This window comes from Amphiura filiformis, chromosome 6 (assembly GCF_039555335.1).
Source record: "Amphiura filiformis chromosome 6, Afil_fr2py, whole genome shotgun sequence".
Classification (NCBI taxonomy): Eukaryota; Metazoa; Echinodermata; class Ophiuroidea; order Amphilepidida; family Amphiuridae; genus Amphiura; species Amphiura filiformis.
In genome coordinates, this window is record NC_092633.1 from 11,303,564 (window position 1) to 11,331,052 (window position 27,489).

The window sequence follows — 27,489 nt, forward strand, 5'->3', positions numbered from 1 at the left end:
TTAAAGGTTGTGAACTTTTGATGGGTTATTGAGTTAGTATTGCGGATGCTGAAGTTTAAAGTGCAATGTCTACTTTTGGATCTCATGTGTGAATACGCCCGAGGAGGTTGAAAGTGATGCATGGGGCACCGTGTACTTTAGGCCTTGATGAAGGCAGCTGATCATTTAGACATATAATATCTCTACAAGTACGCGCGAAATTACGAATATTATTTTATTGTTAGGCCTATAGACTGTGATACCATCGTATCTCCAAATTTTTATCGCAGGGAAAACACTATGGAAAATTGGCCTATAGCTATGAAGACAGTTCTATGTTTGTGTGCGTTTTTCGTCGCGACAAACGCAACAAAAGTTGCCGCACGCCGCCACTATATGCAGAGCCCTAAGCAGTGTTAAGGTTCCATAAAGAACCTTAAAAAGTTCTATAAATAACCTTATTTAAATAGACCTAGGGACGTTCTCATTAATTACTTCAGGGACTCAATCGACTCATCACAAAGTTAAGAAAAATAAAAGGTATAGTGTTAACCCTTTTTGGTATTAAAAATCGTTTTCTTGGATAAAGAACCTTTAGCCAATACTGCCTATAATATTCATCGCTAGCGATGATATAACTTTTATTGATACCATTATTTTTATATACAGTCATGATTACAAGCATCCGTTGATTTCCCTATATATGTACGTGGATTATAATCGACGAGAATGATTGAACTTCACTGAAGTCGTTTATTGTGACACATTGATTTCAAACAATTACTTTGATCAATATTTATGTACATGTTCACAACACAGACATGATGAAAAGGCGGTTTTAGGGGTCGGTCATTCAATTTTGGTTGATGTATTTTAGAGGTTCCGATTTGCAAATACATACGGCTTTCTCCGCTGTGAAATGATTTTCATTGGGCAATGTTGGATGTCATGACCTCTACATCTATGGCATCAAGACACACACATCTGCATCAGAACCGTAGCCAGTGGCGTTGCCAAGGGGGAGGGGAGGGGGGAGCCCCCCGCTGTGAGAAGTCTTGCTCCTCTCTTGCTCCTCCCCTCCCCCACCCGCGGGATGCTGGTCGTCCTGATATTTAAGATTTTTATGCATCTTGCGTACTTTTTGGCCCATTTTTGACAATTTTCGTCAAAGTTTTCCCCCTTGAAATCCCCCACTCCTTAAAAAGTCCTAACACCGCTCGTCGTAGCATAAGTTTTAATAACATTTATATAAAATAGTGCGAGCTGCACGGTACCAAACTGTAACCTGTTATGCAAGAATAACGTAGGCTTTCTGAGCTTGTATATAGTTGCACCGAAGGTGATTGAAACTGGGTTATATCGCCCTCGACGGTCACTTGTTTCATAAAATTTGCAAATGACAGTTTTGAAATGTAGGGCCTCCCATAATTAATATGTCATTTCATTTAGTTCTCTATTTAATCAAGGCTCGACATTTAAAATGAAACAAAGGACGTGATATAACACTATTTTGTAGTATATATTACGTGTTTTTCTGTGTGCATATTTTAATCTGTTTTTATACAATAATATTCCCAGACTGATAAGTTTAATATTTTAAAGAATCGAAAACTATCGGGGAACTAGAATTACGCGGTTCGTAATTAAGGTGGTCCCCACACAAATGCGTGTAATTAACAAGCTTGTAAATTCAAATAATATAACCCATGACACAAAACTATACAGCACATCAGGGCACCATATCCTATCACCATACCAAGTTTGAAGTTGATCCATAGGTTATTGCGTTTAAGCTGCAGAGTGGATTAATGAAAATGTAGGCAAAATATGCAAATAAGCTCATTAATGCCAATAACATGACACAAAACTACACAGCACACCAGGCCACCATATACTATCACCTTGAAGTTGATCGGTTATTACAGCAAGCCAGCCAAACAGACGACCATGTGGATGATAACTTAAGCCCCACATTTGTGTGGGGCCAAAAATTATAAATACTTATTATTTTATGGAGAAACTTTTGACCGATTCGATTTCCTTTTGACCGATTCGATTTCCTTAAATATCTGCATAATGGGTTATACAGGGTGTATCAAAATGATTGGTACCCATCAGCTTTGTTGTCTAATGAAAAGCCTGCTTCTTCTAACATGTCTAACAAAGCCAACATTAGATCCTCTTGAAATGACTACAATTTGAAGTTTTATGACCTTTCATTACATAAATCTACAAATATAGTGGATATTATGCTGCTCTTTGATGTGACAGTCTTGGTTATGCTCACTGGTTATTGATGGGTACCAATCATTTTGATACACCTGTATTATCTTGAAATTTGAGTGGAAAATTGCAAAAAGCTTTCAGAGGGAACCCAGCTGTTAAACCTACTAAGTTTATCAATAGGGATGGAGTATAACGTACAATATCAGCTAATATCTCCATATCAGGAAATGCTTTTGAACAGCATGACTACAGACTAATATATATATCGCTCATTCTACAAAATCCGGTGCCAATCCACTAAAAAAATTGAAAAATTAAAAGTTGTTCAAAAAGACCTGCTTTTTGTGTTTTTTAAGTGTAAATGTATCACTACTTTCAGATGTACAAAATTGCCAACACCACTTGCATATTTTTCTTTCAGGAAGTCATGATGTTTTTTAACACTAAAACTCAATGTAATGTGAGCTACGTTACCGACTATAAAATGGGCTGGTTTTACTCAATCCAAGGTCATAAAAAGCAAACTAAAGATCACTTGAGTGAAATGTAAAATAGATTTCACCATTTCATAGAAGTTTTGAAGATGCATAAAGGAGTGTGTAACGTAGCTCACAGTAACGTAGTTCACTGGTTTTTAATGTTTTTAATGTGATTTGCGAACGTTAGAAGGTTATGTCGGTTAATTCTAATATAAATGGGGTTCGACCACTAGTAGCTTTCACATATTATTAGGAAGTACATGTAATACAAGTGCATACTATAGAATCCTGGTAACGTAGCTCACCAATCTTAACATGGTCGGTCGAAATTTCAATGTTTACAACATTTCTATGCCAAAAATGCTACAGCATCACGATTTTTACTGTGATTTTAAAAAACCTATAAGTGTTTCCTTTCAAAACCGCAAATTACATTGATACATCTGTTTTACTTCTTTCCAATAACGTGTGTTAAAAAGGGTAACGTAGCTCACAGCGTTTTGGTGGAAAGTGCAATTTATTTTAGAATTACACAAAGACGTTTTAATCACTAAAAAGTAATGTTGATAAACAATATGATGGTGGGTTATCTAATTAAAAAACAACAAATATGTCAAGAAATCGCATTTATTCAAAGAAAATATTCATGGTTAGATGTGACACTTGAGCAGTGGAAACGCATTTTTAGCGATTTTGAGCCTTTGCGAGAGTTAATCAGGCTGAAGAAAGCATTTAAAGTATGGAAAACTATATATGTCCGTGTAGATCTCATTGAGTTCTACCAGAAAAACAACATATTTGATGCCCTAAATGCTCGACAAAGTTTTTGTGGACCAAAGAATGGAAAAAAAAGGCTATTGGCACCGGATTTTGTAGAATGAGCGATATACCAATTACCAATTATATGTCAGAATAAGAATTGTGCAGTGTTATTTTGCTGCAGTTTTCCTAAACTTTGAATCTGAAATATAAAATATATTTAAAACCTTATTTTACAAATTCATATATGCTCTAATTCTCTTTCACCACATTTCATGATTTGTTATGAACATCTGATACATCTGATTGCCCATCCCTAATCCAGCAAACACAAAACGTTAATATAACCACCATGTTATAAGTTTTGGTTTTGATCAAAAGGTTTTAATAAAATTTAAATGTCAGGTTTTATATAAAGGGCAGGACGCTATTTTAAAACGTATATACATATATATCATATGAATACTACAACAAAATTTTAAATATGTTATTTATGTCATAATGTCATTGCAAAATATTTTTGGCAAACATTTTTGCAAAATGATATTTCACATTATTATGTTAGAATGTTTTGCATCAACTTTTCACAAATGTTTTCTGAATGTTAATAAAACGGTTTTATACCCTAAACCCGACATTTAAACGTTTTCTGTAAAACGTTTCGTGTTTGCAGGGTATGCTATATATAGCAGCTGCAATTAAATGGCGATTATGGTAGGCCTACACGTGGAAATACAAGCTGACACGACACGGCCTGCATATTAAATTAACTTTCATTCATTAATTTCATATTATGCCTTTTAAAATAACGTATATGCACCTGCATTCATTCATTCCATTCCATTCATTTAGGCCATTTATTTATTTATTTATTTATTTATTTATTTATTTATTTATTTATTTATTTATTTATTTATTGGCCTATTTATTTATTTATTTAGCGGCCTATTTATTTATTTATTTAGCGGCCTATTTATTTATTTATTTATTTATTTATTTAGGGCCTATTTATTTATTTATTTATTTATTTATTTATTTATTTATTTATTTATTTATTTATTTATTTATGTATTTATGTATTTATTTATTTATTTATTTATTTATTTATTTATTTATTTATTTATTTATTCGATTTATTCATTCCATTTATTCATTCAATCCGTCCATTCAGTCAGTCAGTCCATTCATTCGTTTATTTATTCATTCATTCATTCGTTTCATCATCAAAGCATCATCATTAAGTTACATTAACACAATTAACCTGAATGTACTTTTGTAAACACTGACATATGTTGATATCATTTTATGTTATACCGTATACTGTTTATCACTTACCCTGACTATTTGTTTTAATATCGTTTCGTATAATTACAGTTTTTGTATCATTTAATAGATCATATTTTTCACATTAATACTATCAATGTATTTGCGATGAAGTTGTGACAAAACGGGCGAATTGTGGTTACCATATCCATATCCTAAACCAATGTAGGGTTACCCCTCTTTAAACGTGTTAAACAACACAGACAAAACAAATTAATCTGTGACAGCTTGCATTTGACATTTTCATAAATTCGATGATTTTATTTCCGTTGCTAAGAGCAGCCGTGAATTAAAACAAGGTGATTAAGCCATTGAAATACCACAGTTGAATTACTGATTTTATAGGATGATTTTGCATTTCCATTATTCGGAGCCATGCATAATGCCAATATTTGCACAAAAACATACATATTTGATTTACTTTCGAATAGAAACAGTTAAAAAAGAAAGATGTACATGTATATACATGGGTAGAACGGAATATACCCCGGATGGGGGCAAAATTAATGTGGGCGAAATATTATTTTAAGTTCTTGAAACTTTTGTTAATACGATATACCCCAGTCGTCTTGCCCTCCTAAGTTAATTTGTTTTTAAGATACGAAATACTTACAAGACGGATATGAATAAATAATATCTGAAAATTTGTCATCGTTTTGTTGTACCATCGTAAATGCGGTTCATTTAAATTTATCTACATGCGTGTTACCTTTTTTGGGACAGTAGGTATATTATTACTAATCAGAATTTTGTTTTCTCTATTGTAACTCTCTTTTCACAGAATAATAATAAACCAACACCACCATGACAGACGCGGAGATGAATTCCCGCCCAAACGGCCACTACCCTTCAGATGGCAATGTGTCTTTTGGCAACTCCAAGACAAAACTAGCCAATGGCACAGATCCGGCCCACACCAAGCCCAGTCGCGTTGAAGATGACTGGAGTAGCGGCAAAATCATACGTAATTTGATTTGCGTCAGTGCAGCGTTTCTATTTCTTTTTACAGCATTTCAGGTAATTAATTACGATTTATCAGTGTCAGGTGCATCTGCTAAAATATATCGTAATGTAGTCACGATGGTAGTCGTTAAAAACATCCGGATTTGGTTAAAGGCGTAAATAAATGAAAAGTTAGGCAAACTTTCTTGTGTAAACGAATTTGTGTAAAAAGAAAAGAAACAGGCCATATCGTATTTATTTTAGGGTTTCTTCATTAGCTCTCAATGTTGCTCTCATTCAGGATCTGTCCAAAACAAAATATGCATTAACTTTTACTGGGTTATATCGGTCTTTATTAAAAGAAACGCAGTGTCGTCCTTATAAGTACACTCTAAAATGTTGGACGCCTGATGACACCTTTTTTAAACACCCTTTTTTGTAACAATTGGTAAGTTTGCGGCGGGTTCGTCGTCGGACAAGCTTAGAACTGTCAAACTTTCGTCAGGAGTAGCTATGACTTCTTCAGGACAAAGTACCTAAGAAAGAGACATGTAGGTCGCCCCTTGCCTACGTTCAATGAAGAATGTACCTGTCAACAGTGATCAAGCAGATCGTTCACATTAGCAGAAAGGCGAGGGCTGCTTGTTTTCTGTTGACAAAGGGCAGTCTTCAGTGAACGGCTCTTTTCAGAACCACCAAACCTTTCACACTAGCAGATAGGCGAGATCTGCTTGTTCTCTGTTGACAGGAACAGTCTTCAGTGAACGGCTCTTTTCAGAGCCACCAGTGGGTAAAGGACGGCCTATTATTATATGTCTCATTCTTATAGGTACTTTGTCCTGAAAAAGTCAGAGCTACTCCTGACGAAAGCTTGACAGTTCTAAACTTGTCCGACGGCGAACCCGCTAAAAACGTACCAATTGTTATACACTCCCGTCATAAAAGCCTAATCCCACAATTTTTTGTAACAGTTCTTGATCACCATATATATAAACGGAAGTGTTCAAGGTGGTGTTCTAAATATGAACGGCAGTGTTCAAGGTGGTGTTCTAGGTGTGAACTTCCAGTGTTCAATAGTGGAACAAACCTAGAACACCACCTGTCCACCTTGAACCCTGCCGTTCATATTTGGACGGTGTTTAAAAATGTTAGAGTGTAGGTAACATTGACATTCTCTGATACAATCTTTTCTTTTCTATTTTTACAGGGTATTTCAAATCTTCAAAGCAGTATAAACTGCGACCAAGGTTTAGGTGTTGCGTCCCTAGCCATTATCTATGCTACTCTCATATTTTCTGCCATCTTCGTTCCTTCCTTCGTCATCCGCCATCTTGGGCTAAAATGGACACTTGTTGGCTCCATGTGCTGTTACACATTGTATATGATAGCAAATCTTTATCCAAGCTGGGGTACTGTAATCCCAGCGTCAATTTTGGTAGGGCTTGGAGCCGCACCACTTTGGTCAGCAAAATGTACTTATCTTACTACAATAGGTAAGTGCTTATAACTAGCCAGACACTGTCTTCTGAAATGTGGTGAAGAGCTGCTCCTCTGGTCTCCTCAGGAAGAGCTTTGGAAGAGTCCTCGTTAGAGCTGTTTGAACCAGTGGCCGTGCCATAAAGTTCATATGTGTTAGTGACTCGTCAAGAGGAGTTATAAATCGCTCTTTTACTTTCCATTTCAGATCAGAAGTGTCTGATTAGTGTATGTTATGGAGTGAAGATCCGTTCATGTGTTAAAGACACCGTTACATGATTTATGGTACAGTAACATTAAATCATACTATAAAACCTACCACGCTGTGATCATGGTGATAGTTTTTATAGTACTATACAATTCCGTTCAAAATTGTTGGCACACTTTGACGTGGGCACTTCAAATGTGCAATCCCTCGTTCTATGTTGCAATCTGGTTATTTGGTCATGCCCTCTCTAGACACTCAACATAGATTGGTGGGGGAGGGAGGGCGGGAGGGCTATAGGTAGGTGAGGGTTCAGACTTCACACCAAAGAAAGCGCAACTTTAGAATGTCAAATATATCGGAAATACGGTTTAAAAACAGTCGTACTTTTTTACACAATATACTTTTGACATGCATAGTCTGACGTAACATTCCCCGCAACTATTGGAAGTGTTTGGTATTCCGATAATCTTAAATCTATGCCCGTGTTTCTTGAAAGCAATACTTTCATTAGTATAATATTAGATACTCACTACTCATCACACGTTGCACTTTGCACAATGACACAATGAAAGTATGTTCTTCTTAAAGTTTTGACGCAATTACAGAATATCCCTGCTGATATAACCACTATATATATGACATACTACGCCTGAAAACAATTAACACGATTTCATTCAAAAGATGTTTGATGTCTTTGCTTCAATCCAGGTATGAGATATGCAGTTATCAAGAGAGAGACGCGAGACGCCATTGTCAACCGATTCTTTGGAGTATTCTTCCTGTTCTTCCAGTCCAGTCAAGTGCTGGGCAATCTGATATCATCTTTAGTGTTCTCACAAGATATCAAGAATTCAACAGGCTCAGGAGACGACGGAGTGTTCAAATGCGGTGCAAAAGATTGTTATACTGGTAAGGACGGGCTGTGCATGGGATGGGTCATACCTACCGTAAAACCTCGTCTACAAGCATACAGAGTGTTTTTGATGAAAGCTAAATTAATACGAAGCAGCCGTAAATATGCCAATACATTAGATTGGTCTTACAATAGTTTGGATATGCTTGTATTTGCAATTTATTTGCTAAAACTCCATAATGTTGAATTTTTAATTTTTTCGATGGATGGTACTTGGATTAATTTAGCAATCATCAAAGCACTCTATATGCTTGTAGACGAGGTTTTGCGGTATTTATGTATAAAATGGGGTTGCGGAATGTTCCTGGACTAATCCGTAAGACACTCACTGACCTCATCTTAAGTTACTTATCATGTATATCGGATACATTTCTTTCTTTAGCTGTTTTATTTATAGAGGGACTCTTTAAATTGAGAAGAGTGCAAATTTAATTTAAGAAGATCTATAAACGTTTTATCAAACAAGACCATGAATTCCTCACTTTTGTAGCCTGATTGGGATACTAGATAGTGACTAGCATGATTACATAAGGGCAAAGGTTAGTAGCTGCGATTTACAGAACGATTGTCTCAGGTATGTGATACAATATTATTTGAATGCTGTTAAGATTATAGCATTCAAGTCACAATGCATTATTTTCAACGAGAGGTATCACATGATCTCAGACAATCGTAATCTTACTTAAAATATTAAGTGAAGAAATCTTTAGCCACTAATAAACACATCTGAGTGGTCCGATAGCCATAAAGTTATTTGTGCCAGTCGAACAAAGCAACTTAGCAAGATACAGGTCGTTTCTAATTGTGTCACTTACCTGATATAGCTAAGATATTTTTTCTGTAAGCTTCTGTAAGAACCTATTAAATCAAAATTACACCAACGTATACGTTACGATCGCATAGTTTGCGCAGCTGTCTGTCTCTGACGGAAGCAATATTTGTCTCCTAGCATTTTACTGCGTCACATGATAAGGTCAGCCATGTAATTACTTGATTAAAACTATTAATTAAAAAAGGCACGTGGATCTTTCAGATGCAATATTTGACATAGTAGTATACTGTATTAGCTATCATATTTTATCTGTTCGAACTCTAAATATTTCTATATTATGTATCTACATATACCTAGTATCATGTTATACCCTTAAAGTATCTCGTACTAAGACACTAATTCGAAAGCATTCCTGTAACGTCTGATGAACGACACACAAATTCCACTGATTTGGGACAAAGGTAGGTAACGCGAGTAACCAAACTGTGTCCTCTCTCGCCCTTGGAATGATATCTTGGAATCCAGATGTCTCTTCGTATGAGACGGAAAGGATATCATGTCGGTTACTCGTTACCCGCCTTATCTTCCAAAAACCGTGGAATTGCCCAAATTGCTCATACATGCAGCTTGGATTTGCTTAGAATTGAAAAGGGCACCTGTCACTTCAAATCACTTTCCTTAAAGAGGCGAATGATCTTGAAACCAGGAAGATCCAGTATTATTATAGACTTTAATAATAAATTCACATAAAACATCCTCTTGTCAAATTTCAAGATTCTTTTGAGGCATATGATGCTGGTAAGTGAAATCGGTGAATCTTGTGCAAATGTGATGTGAACATTGTAAAAGTTGGTAGTTATAGCGCACAATACACACAGTATCACACGTCAACATCACATCGCATAAAAGTATGTATAGCTGAATTAATATTTTTGGCCCTACAACATGTTCCGTCGGGATTTTCTAATTATGATATATACGACCGCTTTCGTGGACGGGTCTTCGAAGCACCGGCCACAAGCGAAGTTGATATAATGGTGATCGAGCATTTTATTTTGCAACCTTTACTGCCGTTTCACATAGAGGAGGGAGGGGGTGTCCGTCTTGTTATTTTTTCCAAAATCATCATGGTGTCTGTATTTCTTGCTGCATTGTAGTTAATGTTACTAGTATAGAACATGGTCAGTATTTCGTCGAGCAGTGCTTTAATCATATTAATTGACATTTATTCCAAACTAAGACAGACCCGGGAACTTGGCGTTGTATTCATGTTCATATGTGTGTGCTCTATTTGTCTTTGTTTAGTAAAAGGGAAACCACTTTGCTCCTCCTTTTTGAATAACAAATTAACGATACATTGATACCCACACAAGAGCAGAAGTCCAATAGTGTGTCCCAGGAAACCAGTGTGTGCTTTATTTGTCTTTGTTTAGTAAAAGGGAAACCACTTTGCTCCTCCTTTTTGAATAACAAATTAACGATACATTGATACCCACACAAGAGCAGAAGTCCAATAGTGTGTCCCAGGAAACCAGTATAGAGTTGCAGAATTAATTTGGAATCGCATATTGCAAATCTAAACAGCTTGGAATCTTTTTATTCTATCTGCGAAATATCTTTTTTAAATACGGGGTGGTTCTGAACAAAGATATGCCAAGAACCACTTCAAAAAACGCGCGCATTTCAAATGAAAGCATGCTTGCACTTGACATTCAGAAGGATCACAGTCAAAAGCTATTCATAAAAATGATGTTAATGCTCTGTGATACGAAGTGTACATGATTGTGCCCTACATATACATACTCTTTGAAGTAAGCTTCTTTATCGCGTAAAATCAACTTAGGGTTAAATTATCATTACACCCAAATACCTTATATATAAAGTTCTTTGAGTGTGTGTGGTTAAAGTATGATTATATCGAGGGTTGAGAACCAAAAGGTCTTAACTCACAATGAAAACCATTGTGAGTTAAGGCTTTCTGCTTCTCTCCCCTCGATATAGTGAATCATGCTTTGACGACCGCAGAGATACTCGAGGGAGAGATAATCATACTTGCTTAATCTCCGATGTCAACCACAGTGATGACAAGTGGTTAAAATCTCTCAACCGGAAATCTAGAAAGCCCCGGATCGAATTCTGCTTGTTCTGAAATGTTCTTTCACTCACTCTGCAAGATAATTATGACAAGATTTCAAGCGTTACAACAAATGTAGAAATAGATTCAATATGTGATTCTAATTAAATATGTAGCTCTGTAAAATCTGTTGCGGGGTTTCTAACAACTGTATGGCATATGTAATATAATAGACATGTGTTCCATCAGCCTGCATGCATGCAGTTCAAATGAGATTTTCACATAAATTTGGCCTATTTCATTTCATTTCATATTCATTTTATTTTCATTAAAATGTATACCCATGTAAGTAACAAAATTGGACTAATAAAAATAAGTTGGAGGCGATGCAAGAAGAAGCAAAAGCCTGATTGTTATAAAGTCCTTCACATCGTGGTGTCCAAAATCTTGTGTCCAGATAAAACATAAAAAACGATATAAGTTATCATGGTTATGGAAATTCTGGGGAACTATTATTGAAAACGACACCGGTCACACAATCTTGAGTCATTGTCAGGATTAAATAGTACACTACACTGCATGCTGATATTTTGGCAATAACCTGAATTGTGGCCTAGTCCCCTAAAATTGTTTCTTGATTTTTGTGCAAAGGCTGCGATCGCCACGATCGACGATATACAAAAGTAATGTAACAACATGATCATTAAATATCGAGGGCGCACTTTCAAATAATACCTGTGCGCTTGCAGGGTGCTCAAAATATTATGGACATTACGGATCGTATCTGCGGCCCGTTAGAATGCTGAAATGTTTTGTATTCCTGCATTGTCACTTACGGCGTTCTTGCATTCGCGGACGAAATGTAAATAGTTGTACAGAATGTACGAAAAATTCTCAGAACACTTCGGTCGCATTCTTTGTGCGTGAGAAGTATCCAAGATGGAAATCTTTTTAGCGATTTCATGATTTAAGGTCCATTCATACTACGCCGCAATTGCGGTGCGGTTCGTTGCCAATATATCGATTACTTTTTGCCGCAACTCAACGCAACTTGTCGCATTTCCAAGTTAAAATATACTTAACTTTATTGCGATATCGTAATGCAGTAGTGCAGTGCGGCAACGCATCGCATCGCAAACCGGGATCGCAAAGCAATTGCGGCGTAGTATGAACGGACCTTAGGCCCTGGAATAATATTAAGTTATTTTACTTTATCTAAGTGTTTGTGGGTTGAAGATACTGTTTGAACAAGAAAATACCGCAGATGTCGGGATAAATGTTTCCAAAGATAAAACGATAAAAATCAGAACATGTCCATGTGTTCAAAGGCTGTTACATATGAACACATCGGACGCGTTCGGGAGGTGTTCAGATAAATTTGAACGCCTCTAGAACGCGTCCAATGCATACGGTATTGTATTTACCAACATTTGTTATTTATACACCTTTGTTATAGAGGCCCTCTTAATTACGAACAGCGTAATTCTAATATCGTCGTCTTTGGAAACACTCATCCAGACTGCAGTATTTTCTTGTTCAAACTAACTTGATATTATTCCAGGGCTTAATCATGAAATCGCCATCAAAAGATTTCCATCTTGAATACTTTAGACGCACACAGAACGCATCCGAAATGTTCTGAGAATTTTGCAGTGTAGAAAAGGACCGCCCTGTCTTGATTTGACACCTGTCTTGCTAAAAATAAAATAAGATTGCATTTTCATTTGCAGATACCGGTTCTACTGAGGAAAATGGCACTAACTATTGTGAATTAAATAAACCAGAAGCGCATCTTACAAACATTCTTATAGGTAGGTAATAAACTTATAAATGCTAAAGGTGGAAAAGTGGGTAATGGTGAATCCAACGGACGAGGCCTGACACAAAACACACCAAGGATCAATAAATGATACAAGTGGATACCTTGAATATGCTAAGATGCAATCGTTTACTGAGACTTACGGTGTTCTTTTTATTTTTTTGACTTATTGCTTCTCTTTACTAAAACTGCTCAGAAGTATATAGATGTTACCACTTATAATTGCTCATAGACAGATAATGGGACAAAGAGACACAAAAACCTTCCTTCTGGTGTGACAGACAAAAACCAAATGATACCAAATACTAAACAAAGAAGAGCACAGCCAATGCCAATGCCAAAACTAGAATGCTGACAAAGATGCCGTATCTAAGCAACCAGAAACAAATTGATTCAGCATATCAGAAACAAATTGATTCAGCATATATGGCTGGCTGCTCTTAAGGACCCTTGTGCATGCATGGCTAGCCTAAGGCCCCTGACTAAACAGGTCCCAATTATGAATTATCTACTTAAGCAATTGGAGTTTTCAAAAGATTCATAAATTCACTTTTTCAAACTGTATTATTATTATGAATTAAAGTTTTAACTTCAACACTACACTATTTTTTCACTCACCTGGAACGTTTTCACTAGTTACTTCTGAACAGTTCTGAGTGCATGAATGTCAGTAGATAATATTAAGAATTCTTTAATGTGTCACACAATATTTACAGAGAATGACACCTTAAATAACTGCACCATTGGGAAATTTTGGATCTACATTTTGAAGATGCCTAATAATGTGGGGTTTTTTTTTCTTGTCACAAGGTATCTATACAGCTTGCGGTATGGCTGCCATGCTAACGGTAGCTTTTTTCCTCGTCCCTGTCAAGCCGAGTGAAGAAAACCAATCCAGTAATACCATGGAGTTATTCGGCGCTACTATGAAACTCATGATGGATAAAAGGTTGCTGATGATGATCCCTATTACAATATACAGTGGTCTTGAGCAGGCGTTTATTCAAGGGGACTACACTAAAGTAAGCCAAATCCTGCAATGAGCTAAAAAATCTAAAAAATTTATTGGGTAAATTTATGTTTTCAGTAGATGCAATATATCGAGGGTTGACAACTAGTGAGTATTTCACTTCTCTCTGACCAAATGAACATTTCTTTGGCTGAAGTTTTAGACCAGCTTGACGAAAACGGCCAAACACTTGTTTCAGATGACATAAATGCTCAGAAAATGAATTACCGAAAATGATGACGTCATCAAGATAACATAGATAAACTGCCAGTTAAGACCTCTCAAAACTTCGTGCATAGCGCGCTGAAACGTAGCTGGTGCGTTATGAAGGCCAAATGGCATTCTTTGAAATTCAAATAGGTCATCTTGTGTCACAAAAGCGGAGAGAGGTTTTGAACTCTCTTCTAAGCCTATTTGCCAGTAACCTGAAGCAAGGTCTTAAGTTGAGAATATATAAAAACATGAATTATTGTTTAGTTTTGCAAATTATGGGATACTTTTTGTGTACATTTAATATATTCAGCGTGTTCAGTTGCTTAGTTACGATTTTTGTCAGGGTGCTCTCTGTGTTTAGAGGGATCGGTTCGATTTCTGACACGCCTGGATGGAAACACACTTAAATCCGTTTCTTTGTCCATTGTTTTCAAAGGGTATTCCATTATAAATGCCATTGGCAAAAAACTAACAAGCAAGCAAGACCAAACTACAGAAGAGTCTAGTGGAATCTTGTTCATGTAATTTTGTCCGACCCCTTCCGAATTCTGCATTATTGCAATTCGATGTGGTGTGGCACCAACAGAGTTTGCCACACACACAGTGCCGTTTTTAAACACAACATTAGTATTTCACTTTACAATCAACTGTCACATACTATTCTTACAATTAATTATTGCTTTCTTTCCTCAGTCATACATCACTTGTACAATTGGCGTGGCATGGGTCGGCTACATTATGATATGTTTTGGCGTCACGGACGCCTTGTGTTCGTTCCTGAGTGGTAGAGTGGAGAAATACACCGGACGAATTCCGTTATTTGCGCTTGGCGCCCTGGTACACGTAGCGCTTGTGATTGTTATGGTAGTATGGGAGCCATCGGCAGGGCAAAAACCAGTTTTCTTTGTGTTGGCAGCATTCTGGGGCCTAGGGGATGCCATTTGGCAAACGCAATTAAATGGTAAGTCTGGATAATTTATTTGCACACACTTAGCAACTAACAAGAAAACAACCAGATAGTGCAGAGCTAGGTAGCAATCATGTAAAAATAAATAAATAAATAAATAAATAAATAAGTAAACAATATATTGGTGTCATCAGCATAGATAACAAATAAAAATACCATTTGTATATAAAACAAACAATGAGGGCCCTAATATCGAAATCTGTAGATCAACCAAATTTCCACAAATACCGCAATTAGAGAGTTTCGAAAGGAGAATGACTTCGTCAATCGTGTCAAATGCTTTCGAGATGTCCAGGAAGATACCGAGAAGATGACTCGTGTTATATAGGGTTCACATACTAATTGGTGATGCCCTTAATCTCCTACACAGGGAGTGTGAATTACAAATGGCGCTACTTGAATTGGCGACTCCATTTGAAATCTACACTCGCTGTGGGGGAGATTAAGGTCATGTCTTACATAATACGGGTGTATATAAATTGAAATGTCCTCTTTATCGCAATGCTTGATAAACAAAAGAGTGATTTGAACAAAAGGCAAACTGAAGCAGATAAAATGTGAAATAAAACAATATCAAAATAAAAAACAAAAGATTTCATATCTCTGCAGAGAAAGGACATAATTATGATATAACATGAAGCATATAACATGAAACAAATTTCAAATATTTCACATCTTAGTTAGTATTTTACGCGTATTTTTATCAACACTAACGTGTCTACGTGGTCTATAGAAATATTGATATATTAACATATGCAAAGGAATATACCTGCCTTTTAACATACAGTACGTTTTTATTTACAGCATTTTATGGAGTTCTGTTTCCGTTCGTTCAAGAAGCAGCGTTCTCAAATTATCGTCTATGGGAATCTGTTGGATTCTGTTTCGCGTTTGCTTATTCTAATTTCCTATGTGTGTGGATCAAACTGACAATCTTAATCTCCATGCTTGAATCGGAATGACCGGATACTTCCTCACTGAATTCCGGATCAGGAATTCGACAGAGTTACCGGATAAGTATACCGCTGCGGAAACAACAGATTCGAGAGGATCAAATAATATTAGTACGGAGACGGGCGGAGAGAAAGTTGAACTGAATCATGTAGATCATTAAAACCAGATGAGAAGTCAGTGTACTGAACTATGCACATGCAGCTGACAGACAGACAGAGGCAAGATGAGACGGAGGTGGGGGTGTGTGGGTGTGAGGAACAGGTGTGTAGGGTTGAATGTAAGTGATATTATTGTGAAAGAGCACGTGGGTCTGAAATAATCTCGATTTGTCCAAGAGGGCGAAAGTAATAAGATGTATATATTATTGAAATCACTGTTCCTTGGCGTGAACTTATATAGCTTGCTACAAGTCAAGTTATAATGGGACAATTATAGCTCAGTCTACAAACTATCCATAGAAAATAGACCCTTGATACTATATTATGCACTTACCTACCCGGTATACATGGAATACTTAAGGCTGTGTTTGAGTTAACCGTAACGTCCTCAACTCGCAATCGTGCAAGTTAGCACTATACTAATATATAACCCATAAATAATGGCTCTGATAGGTACACAACTGGAGGGTACCGCGCCTGGAATTGCAGTTTACAAAAATTGGTAATTTGCGGACCTCGGTTTGTCCACAAAGTAGACTAAGACAAAATATTTTCATAACTTGACCTAACAATCGTATTTCAATGTTTTAAAAAAGGTTCAATAAATGCCCTCTATCGTAGATGGTAAGTCGATGCAAATGAGGTTCGACCGTGACCCAAACTTATTTTTATAGTCAAAACTTATAATCAAAACCTTTCGACTTTTCATACCTTGGGGAAAGGTGGTAATTTCAGGTGGTACTACACCCCCTAATAAATTTTGTGACTAATTTTGAATTTTTCTCAAAAGATAACTACACATTGGTAACAAATGTTATGTATATTATAGGTGCAAGGAATCCAATTACTTCACTGAACTTTCAGTGATTCAAGTGGTTCATTATAATATGTTAAGAAATGAGGTACATTCTAGCGGCTCCGCTTGTCTTGAGTCACTGGAATTCCAGTGTAGTTACTGGATTCCTTGCCCCTATAATATACATAACTTTTGTTACCAGTATGTTATTATTTTTTGAGAAAAATGCAAAAATAGTCACAAATTTATCAAGGAGTATAGGTAGTACCACCTTAAATGCGTAGGGTATTAATTAGAGGCCCACTGGTGTCGTTGAAATATATGTATTGTACGGTTATTCTTCGAATACTACCTCTACAAGATGTTATATGGAGTTGATTTGCACAAAATTTACTCAGAAAATAAAAAGTACCAATACAAATAGGTATATTCAGAATTAAACGAATTTTTAACATCATCATATTGTTCATGATGAAAAAAAACTTATAGTATATAGTTATTTGTAGGTGGACCTTATCTGTGGATAAAGTTTGCCAAATAAGAATTTATATATTTCCTAATCAGCGTGATCAATGCAACTCTTGAATCAGGGTGGTTGTATTATATGGGTTAAAATATACTGATGATGTGTCAGTCAAAAATTTATAGTTGTGCTATATAATCGCCACCTTATATTCTCATGTAAAATAAATGGCCGTGTATATTTTTTTCAGTACTGCCTTTTGTATCCTAAAATTTGTCTAGTTTTTATGACAATGTATCTACTGAATCTACCTTTCTTATAATGATTATGTCTGTGAAATTAATTGATCCATGTGATTTTTAACGGAGAGACACTGTATATAATCCAATACCAGAAGTGGAGTATACTATTTAACGTATTCAACAATCTCAATTGAACCTAGTTTATGTTAGTAAACTTGTGTGCAATAATTATTGTAGTTTGCTTTCATACTGATTCATGGTTGCGCGGAATCGTGTGGAAACTTTCGGGAATTCTGGGTTTCTTGGTAGAAGAAGACAATTGGCAGGTTTATAATCCGTACGTCTTCGTGCTCATCTAACCAAAGTATTCTAGAATACTTCGATCTAACGATCCCATGTGACGTAATTTTAGATAGGCCTATGAGCGTAACCACTAAGGCGTACACTGTGATGTTTAGGTTTTAAACTTATATTTAAACACTTTAATATGTTTACTTTGTAATATCTTTTTAAAAAAAGCTAAATAAACACTAAATTGACAAATTTGAACACTAAATTATGCACTTGCAGATAAACACACAAAGTATTTGAATATGCATTTGCTCTGAAAAATAAACATTCTGCTTATGAACCAAATGTCTATTTAAACGCTATAGGTGTTTAGTTCTAACTGCGTAATCATTGGACCCATAGCAAACTCTAAAGTCTGCAGGTGTTAGAGTGAAAACACTTTAATTCAAAGGAAGTTGTTCTGTTGTCATCATGAGGATGTAAAAGTATACATGATTGTTCAACATTAGGATATGGTTAAGTAAATTTAAGGATGCGTTTGGACCAAACCCTGATCCTAATCATTTATGTCTACCAAATTGTTATGCTGACGTTTGTTTTACGTACATAATTGTAACTGTTAGCCTGCTTCATATGATAAATCAATGAACACAGCAAGAAAATAGGGAGAAAATTGGAATCTGCACTCGCCCGGTTATTTTTAATAGTGGCTTGTGAGGTCCTCAGACGGGTGCTTGTAGAAGTTTGACTACACTGTGAAAACAGTGTTTAGACAGTGGAGGCAAGAAAGTGCTTAGAAAAGTTATGTTTATAATATGGATGTTTAGAAATTGAACACCATCACTGACCAATGTTCAGAAATTTGACACATGATGTTTAGCTTCTAAACGTGTTTACAAAGTGAAGGCAAAATTGTGTTTAGAAAAGAATAGGTGTTAAATTTCTAAACACTGTTTTTGCAGTATTGTAAGTTATCTTGGATCTCAGCAAACTAACATTGAATAGAACCTTTAGAAACACTGATCTCATCGTGGACGGTGCATTCGTTAGCCGTTCTTTAACTTCTTTTACCTTAAAATCCATAATAATTTCACGATTCCGCGAAACTATATCAAAAATTATGGGCATTCAATATAAATTTTTAATGAACTTCTGAGTAATTGCTGACGTTTGAAGGTTTATAATATTCTGCTGTTACTCAAATACCGGTATATTGAATTGTTCCTAATTCGCAAAGAAAATTACAATATCTGTTTTTGAGGAAGTTTGCTAAAAGTATACACGTTCTGCAGTTATCATTTTATGCATTGCATAATAAATATATGAATTAGCTGCTTTTTCAACAAGTTCAAAGAACTGTTCAAGTTATTGTTCCAAACATGCTAAAGTCACGTTATATCGTGTCACATGCTTACCAAATTTATTTAGCAATGGTTCCAAAGATGTATAATATCAAGGTAATTAAAATAGTACATGCATGTATCATGTGTATTGTATTAATATTGACCGTTTTACAGGTAAGCAGCTTCTGAAGTTCTCCCTGTATTTGTTTGAATATATACTGATATATAAAGTAAAGTTTGAAACAGACTTACAACTTTTAGAATTGGTAAATTCAAAAAGTATGAAAAGTATAATATGTTTATGCCTCAATGTATCACTCTAAATTGAAAGATTTGTGATAAATCTAACAAGGTTGCTATAGGCAATTAGTGGTACTATAGTGTATACTATAACGGCCGAGGTACAAAACACAACAAGGTTCAAAGATTGATATAAGAGGATACCTAGAATATATAAAAACTGAAAGATTTGAGCACAGACCCTATTCTTTATATATAGGGTCTGTGAGCCAGGTATTCCAACTTGATGTGGGGAACAAGACAAAACAAGAAAGATATACGAAAGTAAGCTAACGTATATGCAGTATGCAAACCATGAAAGTGTATAACATAGCAATAGTAATGTAACGTTAACAAAAGTTAACAAAGTAGGCCTACGCTTACATGGTTTTCTAACTGCATTCGTTTTTACCTAGCTGGGGGGTTTTCAACCCCCGAGCTAGGTACTGTTTTGCTATCCGATTCTTCTTTCTTAAACCCCCAGCTAGGTACTGTTTTGCTATCCGATTCTTCTTTCTTCTTCTTCTTCTGGCAACAAACTTCAAAATGCTTCTCCTCCTACATGTTACACCCTACTATTACGTAACTTGCACATATGTATCGGCTATATCCAGTGCCCATATGGTGCAAACAGAATTGGGATCAAAGGTCATTAAAGGGGCATTTTCGGTATATAACCAAATATCTTCAAAATGCTTCTTCTGCCACATATTACATAGCACAATGACGTCACTTACACACGTGCATCGGCTTTACCCAGTGCCCATACCTTGCACACAGAATTGGGGTCAAAGGTCATTAAGGGGTAAAATCTTACAATTGCATTATCTGGACATCTGTAAGGAGTATGGGGCTCAAACTCGATACAATAAATCTCATGACCAGGGGAACATTTTGCGGGGGTCAGGTCAAAGGTCATGCAGAGGTCAAATTTTAGAAACGCATTTCCTGGACATCTGTAAGGGGTACGGGGCTCAAACTTGGTGACAACAAACTTAATGATCAGGGGAACATGTTGGAACACTTTGCAGGGGTCAGGTCAAAGGTTATCTGGGGTCAAATCTTTATAACTTCATTTTCTGGATATCTGCAAGGGGTATGGGGCTCAAACTCAGTGACAACAAATCTCATGACCAGGGGAACATTTTGCAGGGGTCAGGTCAAAGGTCATGTAGAGGTCGAATTTTCTAAATGCATTTTCTGGACATCTGTTAGGGGTACGGGGCTCAAACTCCACAACAACAAACTTACTGACCTGGGGAACATTTTGGAACACTGTGCAAGGGTCATGTCAAAGGTCATCTGGGGTCAAATCGTAGAATTTCATTTTCTGGATATCTGTAAGAGGTACGGGGCTCAAACATGGTGACAACAAACCTCAAGACCAGGGGAACATTATGGAACATCATGCATAGGTCAGGTCAAAGGTCATCTGGGGTCAAATCTTAGAATTGAATTTTTTGGACATCTGTTAGGAGTACGGGACTCAAACTCGGTGAAAACAAACCCCATGACCAGGGGAGCATTTTTGGAACATTTTGTAGGGATCAGATACCTCCACAACACCAACATGCCCCAGCTAGGTTTGTGGTCTATGACCACCATTTGCCACTAGTTCTTCTTCTTCTTCTTCTTCTTCTGGCAACAAACTTCAAAATGCTTCTCCTCCTACATGTTACACCCTACAATTACGTAACTTGCACATATGTATCGGCTATATCCAGTGCCCATAGGTTGCAAACAGAATTGGGATCAAAGGTCATTAAAGGGGCATTTTTGGTATATAACCAAATACCTTCAAAATGCTTCTTCTGCCACATATTACATAGCACAATGACGTCACTTACACATGTGCATCGGCTTTACCCAGCGCTCATCACTTGCACACAGAATTGGGGTCAAAGGTCATTAAGGGGTAAAATCTTGCAATTGCATTATCTGGACATCTGTAAGGGTATGGGGCTCAAACTCAGTGACAACAAATCTCATGACCAGGGGAACATTTTGCAGGGGTCAGGTCAAAGGTCATGCAGAGGTCATATTTTAGAAATGCATTTTCTGGACATCTGTAAGGGGTACATGGTTCAAACTCGCTGACAACAAACTTAATGATCATGGGAACATATTGGAACATTTTGCAGCGGTCAGGTCAAAGGTCATACAGAGGTCAAATCTTAGAAATGTATTTTCTGGACATCTGTAAGGGATACGGGCTTAGACTTGGTGACAACAAACTTGATGACCAGGGGAACATTTTTGGAACATTTTGCAGGGGTCAGGTCAAAGATCATCTGGGATCAAATCTTAAAATTCCATTTTCTGGACATCTGTAAGGAGTACGGGACTCAAACTCGGTGACAACAAACCTCATGACCAGGGGAACATATTTGGAACATTATGCAGGGGTCAGATACCTCCACAACACCAACACGCCCCAGCTAGGTTTGTGGTCTATGACCACCATTTGCCACTAGTTATCTTTCTTGGTCTTTGTCTTATTCTCCACATCGAGTTGGTATAACCGGCTCAAATCTTTCAATTTGTGGTATTTATCCTTATAAGACAAATGACTATGTAACATACTTTTTGTTCTTGTGATTTAAAAAAAGTGTGTACAAATATTGAAACAAATGTAAGAGGGAACAGTTGATGCCTGACTATTGGATTCTATATATCTGGCGAATTCTTTGTATATGTATGTGAAGTGGGTGCTACCTCTGACAGTAGCCTATAGTATAAATGCAGAGTTATATATAATTATGTTAACTGACATTACTCTTTGCCGTTTTTCAATGCACGAGTCGCATACTTGCGTTGAGCGTAAATACGCGTTCCGTTTTCGTGATGATTCTTTTGCTGTGCTTGGCTTGATACGATACATAGCTTTTACACTCATCATAGGATATACCGTAATTTATGGAACGTAAGCGGTGGCGTAGGCAGGGTTATTTCCGGGGGCAGGGGGAAATGGGGAATGGTGACTTTCAGGGAGGGGAAAATTTGACGGAAATGGTAAAATAATTGTCAAAATGGTCTAAAAAGCCTTAAATATTTACCGGCGGCCAGTATACAACAAGTGGGTGGTGGACAAGATGTTCCACGGGTTGTAGCACCCCCTTGACCCCTTTACTACGCCACTGAACGTAAGGCCGAAAGAGCTGAAAGATCCGTGCTGGATCTATAAATGGGCTATTCAAATTGAAATCCATACACCCCCTGTGGAAGACATTACCTTAATCTTCCACACGCGGGGAGTGTGAATTTCAAGATTAAGGTCATGTCTTCCATAGGGGGTGCAGGGTTATAGCCCAATGCGATGTGGTTGTGTTGTATGGTTTGTATAAATACAGAGGGTAGTAGCGAATGTCACTGTATGGACGACGGTTCAAAGTACTCCCTATTCCAGAAAAATACAGCACAAATCTTTTTAGATTAACAAAATATTATCCTGTTTTGCCAAATAAAACATATAGCTAAATCCTAATCCTCTAGTTAGTTCTAACTGGCAATGAAAGTCAAATTTTAATATTTGGTCAATGGGAAATAAGGGTAAAACATGCATTTTTATGGTGTTTTTCGTGTATTATGACAATGAAGCCCAAAGACTTGTACAAAGACTAATTTCAAATTTTGCATTCTAGTTTTTGGAAAACGCATTTTCTAATCTTTAAATCAATTTTATTATCAAAAATAACATAAAATATTAAAAATAAGCTAACTCTTAGTCTAAGAATGCTTAGACTTGTGCCAAGTCTTAGAATTTTGTCACTACAATTGTAATAAAACTGTCAATTTTGGCCCATTTTCCTCAAATTGCAAAAATATTAAAATTTATTAAGACCAGTTACAACTAACTAAAGGATTAGGATTTAGCTATGTCTCATTTGGCAAAACAGGATAATATTTTTTTATTAAAAAAAATAGTGCTGTATTTTTCTGGAATAGGGAATAGTGCAATGTCGATATAAAAATTATTGCTTGCCGATTATTCCAAAGACACTTCGCAGTATAATAGTGTAGAATATTATCTGGTATATCATATATCTGTTTATCTTTGCTTTGATAAAATTGTTGTCCCTTCAATTGCACATAATATTGTCTCTTTTTTTTTTTTTGTGCTGAAAAAAATGTTGCTTAAAATGTTTTACTAAAAGTTACACACAAATATTGTAATCTTTGCAATATTGTTGTGTTTTTCAATTGTCCGTGCCTATTTGCCTGTTTTGTTGTCAAGGAGCCGAGTGATGAGCCCTTTTTATGACCAATATTTCAGGGTAGCAATACAATGCACCAAATATATTTAGCCTAAATGTTACTTGTCGTGCTTGTGTCAGTATTCTTATTTTCTCCGAAATTGTTGAAAGTATTGTCTAAAATGAAACGAATAAGGATTGCTCTTCAAGGAATTATGTATTTATCTGTATAATCTGTGAAGTTTTTATAAGAAGCAAGGCAAGTGTTGACTGACTGACATTGTTACTGGCTTTGTATTGTCGTCTGTATTTGTGGCAGAATGGATATACAGTGTATAAATGATAATACCTTTTCGGTAAATCCCACAATTCCTTGCAGTTATACCCGAGATGTCGTCATTTGACGTAACGCCGACTTGCAATGCGCAGTAACAATGTTCGCTAAATGATGTGCGCATCGGCGTGACATCAAATGACGACATATCGATTCTAACTGCAAGGAATTATGGGATTTACCGAAAAGGGCAATTGCAATTGATACTCGATCGTTTTTGCAGAAAAGTTAATCACACGCATGCTCAATATATGCAAAAACGATGCGCAGTTTGCACATTCAGCCCCGCATTCAGCACCGGTTTTGCCTACTGAGCATGCGTGCCATTCGCTTTTCTGCAAAAGCGATCGAGTATAAATTCAGGTTTAGGATTATGTTGTAAATAATCTTGTATCTATTTTGTAAATAATAAATCACGTGATTGAGTTACTGAAATATTTTGCTTGAAATTAAACAATTATTCAGCTGATTTTTTTTTTTGACAAATATATTTTTTTTTTGAGAGAATATTCTAATTATTGCCATCGACATGCGACATGATAACAAAGAATGCAACTGATAATAATAAAATATTGTATATATTACTAAGTTACTCACTGAAGTGTTGTTTTTTGCTGACGTGTTTTTATTTTATTTTATTTTATTTTATTCAAAAGTACCTTATTGTGTTTATGTATGACTTAAATAAGTCAACGCTGTATTTCTTTCGTTCAAATTTTTCGTTGGTGTTTCAATGCATATATCTGTACACGTTTTCTATTTGCTTGAAATTAAAGATATAAAGTGTTTTGATCATGTCAATAGAAGATTAATAAATAAGTTCATTTGAAACATCATACTGCACCATATTTCACGTGAACGTTGCCGTCCATGATTTTCGTCTGTTTTGGGTCATTTGGGCAAACACTACTGTCTGTCCAATTAACTTAGAGACCCGGTTTTTATTACGTATTGAAATATGTTTCCAAAAATAATCATAAAACTACATTCATCCTATAAACATATGATAAAACAAGACAACCCGAGTCCTGGTAAGACCTACATTAATGCCATAAAGCATGCCACCCAGTACTGGTAAAACTATATTAATGCCATAAAGCAATGCAACCCGAGACCTGGTAAAACTACATTAATGATATAAAACAATGTAACCTGAGTCCTGGTACAATTGCATTAATACTATAAAGCAAGTCAACCCGAATCCTGGTAAAACTACATTAATGCTATAAATAATGTAACCCGAGTCCTGGTAAGAATACATTAATGCTATCAAGAAAGACAACCCGAGTCCTGATACATTTTGTACATTAATGCTATAAAGCAATGCAACCCGACACCTGGTAAACTACATTAATGCTATAAACATAATAAAGCAATGTAACCCGAGTCCTGGTAAAACTGCATTAATAATATAAAATTATGCAACTAGAATGCTGGTACAACTGTATTAATGCTACAATGCAAAGCAACCCGAGTCCTGGAACAACTACATTAATGCTATAAAGCATTACAACCCGAGACCTTGTAAAACTACATTAATGCTATAAACATGATAACGCAAGATAATCTGATTAGTCCTGTTAAAACTACATTAATAATATAAAGTAATGTAACTATAGAGTCCTTGTGAAACTAAATTATGCTATAAAGCAATGCTACCAGTGTCCTGGTAAAATTACATTAAAAGCAATGTAACCCGAATACTGGTACAACTACATTAATCCTATAAACATATGATAAAGCAAGACGACCCGAGTCCTGGTAAGACCACATAAATGCTTTAAAGCATGCCACCCGAGTACTGGTTAAAATATAATAATCCCATAAAGCAATGCAATTCGAGACCTGGTAAAACTTCATTAATGCTATAAACATGATAAAGCAAGACAACACGAGTCCTAGTAAAACTATATGAATGCTATAAAGCAATGTAACCCGAGTCTTGGTAAAACTACATTAATATTATAAAGTAATGTAACTATAGAGTCATTGTAAAACTACATTATGCTATAAATCAATGCTACCCGTGTCCTGGTAAAATTACATTAAAAGCAATGTAACCCGAATACTGGTACAACTGCATTAATCGGTCTCTTGTGCGTAATTATAGAGGGCCAGGGGATTCTTCTTCTTCTTCCAATAAGTACAGTCCTCTTAGAAGTTTTCACTCCCGAGTATAGTCGTACTGTGTGCGGTGTAAAGGGTGCGAGCGGAAACACGGATTCGCTGAGTGCAGGTGAAGTGGTGCTGATGTGCGAGTAAAAAAGTCCTCTTCCAGTCTAACGAAGCGACAGTGGACTCAGCCGGCTTCGGAAAGTCTCCAAAGACGGGGCAGATACGACTGAAGCTGGTAGTGTGTTCCACAGGCAAATGACGCTCGGGAAGAATGAGAACTGGTAGGACTGGATCCTGCAGTGTTGTTGTCTAAATTGCAGGTGGTGGCCTCTGGTTGTGTTTGTAGCTGGAATGAAGTAGGGTGGACCACTTGGAATGGCGACTAGGCCATGAACAATCCGGTATAACATGGTGACTTTGTTATGTGCTCGGCGTTCGTTTAATGACTGCCATTGGAGATTTTCAAGCATCTGGGTCACACTATGTCTAGGATGGTAGTCGGACTCAACGAATCTAGCAGCACGTCTTTGCACCATGTCTAATTGAGAAACCATGTCCTTGGTGTGAGGATCCCATACGGAGGAGGCGAACTCAAGCGTTGGTCGAACATACGTCTTGTAAGCCTGTTCCTTTACTTTGGGTGGGAATTTCCGTAGGTTTCTGCGTAGAAAGCCCAGGGTGCTATTTGACTTCTTGGTGATGTTATTTACATGTGGTTTCCAATTGAGGTTACTCTGAATCGTGACTCCAAGATACTTTGCTTCATCGACGATGCGTAGTGAAGACCCATGGATGTTATATTTAGCATTGATGATATTTTTCCTTTTATTAGTAACTCTTAACACTTCGCATTATCATTAAAAAATTATTTGAAGAAGTCAAAGAGCCCTAGGAATAAAAACTGTTGTGTAATTCACGCCAGATACAATTTCTTTATACGACAAAAATTAATTTTTGTAATCGATCAAAAAACAAACGTTTTATATCAATTTTAAATTTAGCCTGAACCCGTAAATATGGTACCTCTCGCCCTTTTTTAGGTCAAGGCTATTTTTACCATTATGCAGCGAACCATTGTTGAAGCTATTTCACATACATGTACAAAACATTCTAGAGAAAGAATGAGGACATATAGTGTTGAAATATCTTTTGTTGATTTCGA

At 36.4% G+C, this 27,489-nt stretch overlaps 2 protein-coding genes across 2 annotated transcripts in view; both read left to right on the plus strand.

The window, feature by feature from the left end:
- Positions 1-20,100, plus strand: part of LOC140154963 (protein unc-93 homolog A-like) — a 36,703-nt gene extending 16,603 nt beyond the window's left edge. Inside the window, exons 2-8 of the mRNA XM_072177624.1 lie at positions 5,548-5,783; positions 6,916-7,201; positions 8,101-8,301; positions 12,882-12,962; positions 13,781-13,992; positions 14,886-15,153; positions 15,964-20,100. Coding sequence (XP_072033725.1) covers positions 5,571-5,783; positions 6,916-7,201; positions 8,101-8,301; positions 12,882-12,962; positions 13,781-13,992; positions 14,886-15,153; positions 15,964-16,121 — 1,419 coding nt within the window. The 5' untranslated portion in view covers positions 5,548-5,570 and the 3' untranslated portion in view covers positions 16,122-20,100. The remainder of the gene's footprint in view (positions 1-5,547; positions 5,784-6,915; positions 7,202-8,100; positions 8,302-12,881; positions 12,963-13,780; positions 13,993-14,885; positions 15,154-15,963) is intronic.
- The window catches only part of LOC140154969 (agmatinase, mitochondrial-like), a 498,181-nt gene that overhangs the window by 228,292 nt on the left and 242,400 nt on the right, over positions 1-27,489 (plus strand). The window lies entirely within an intron of this gene.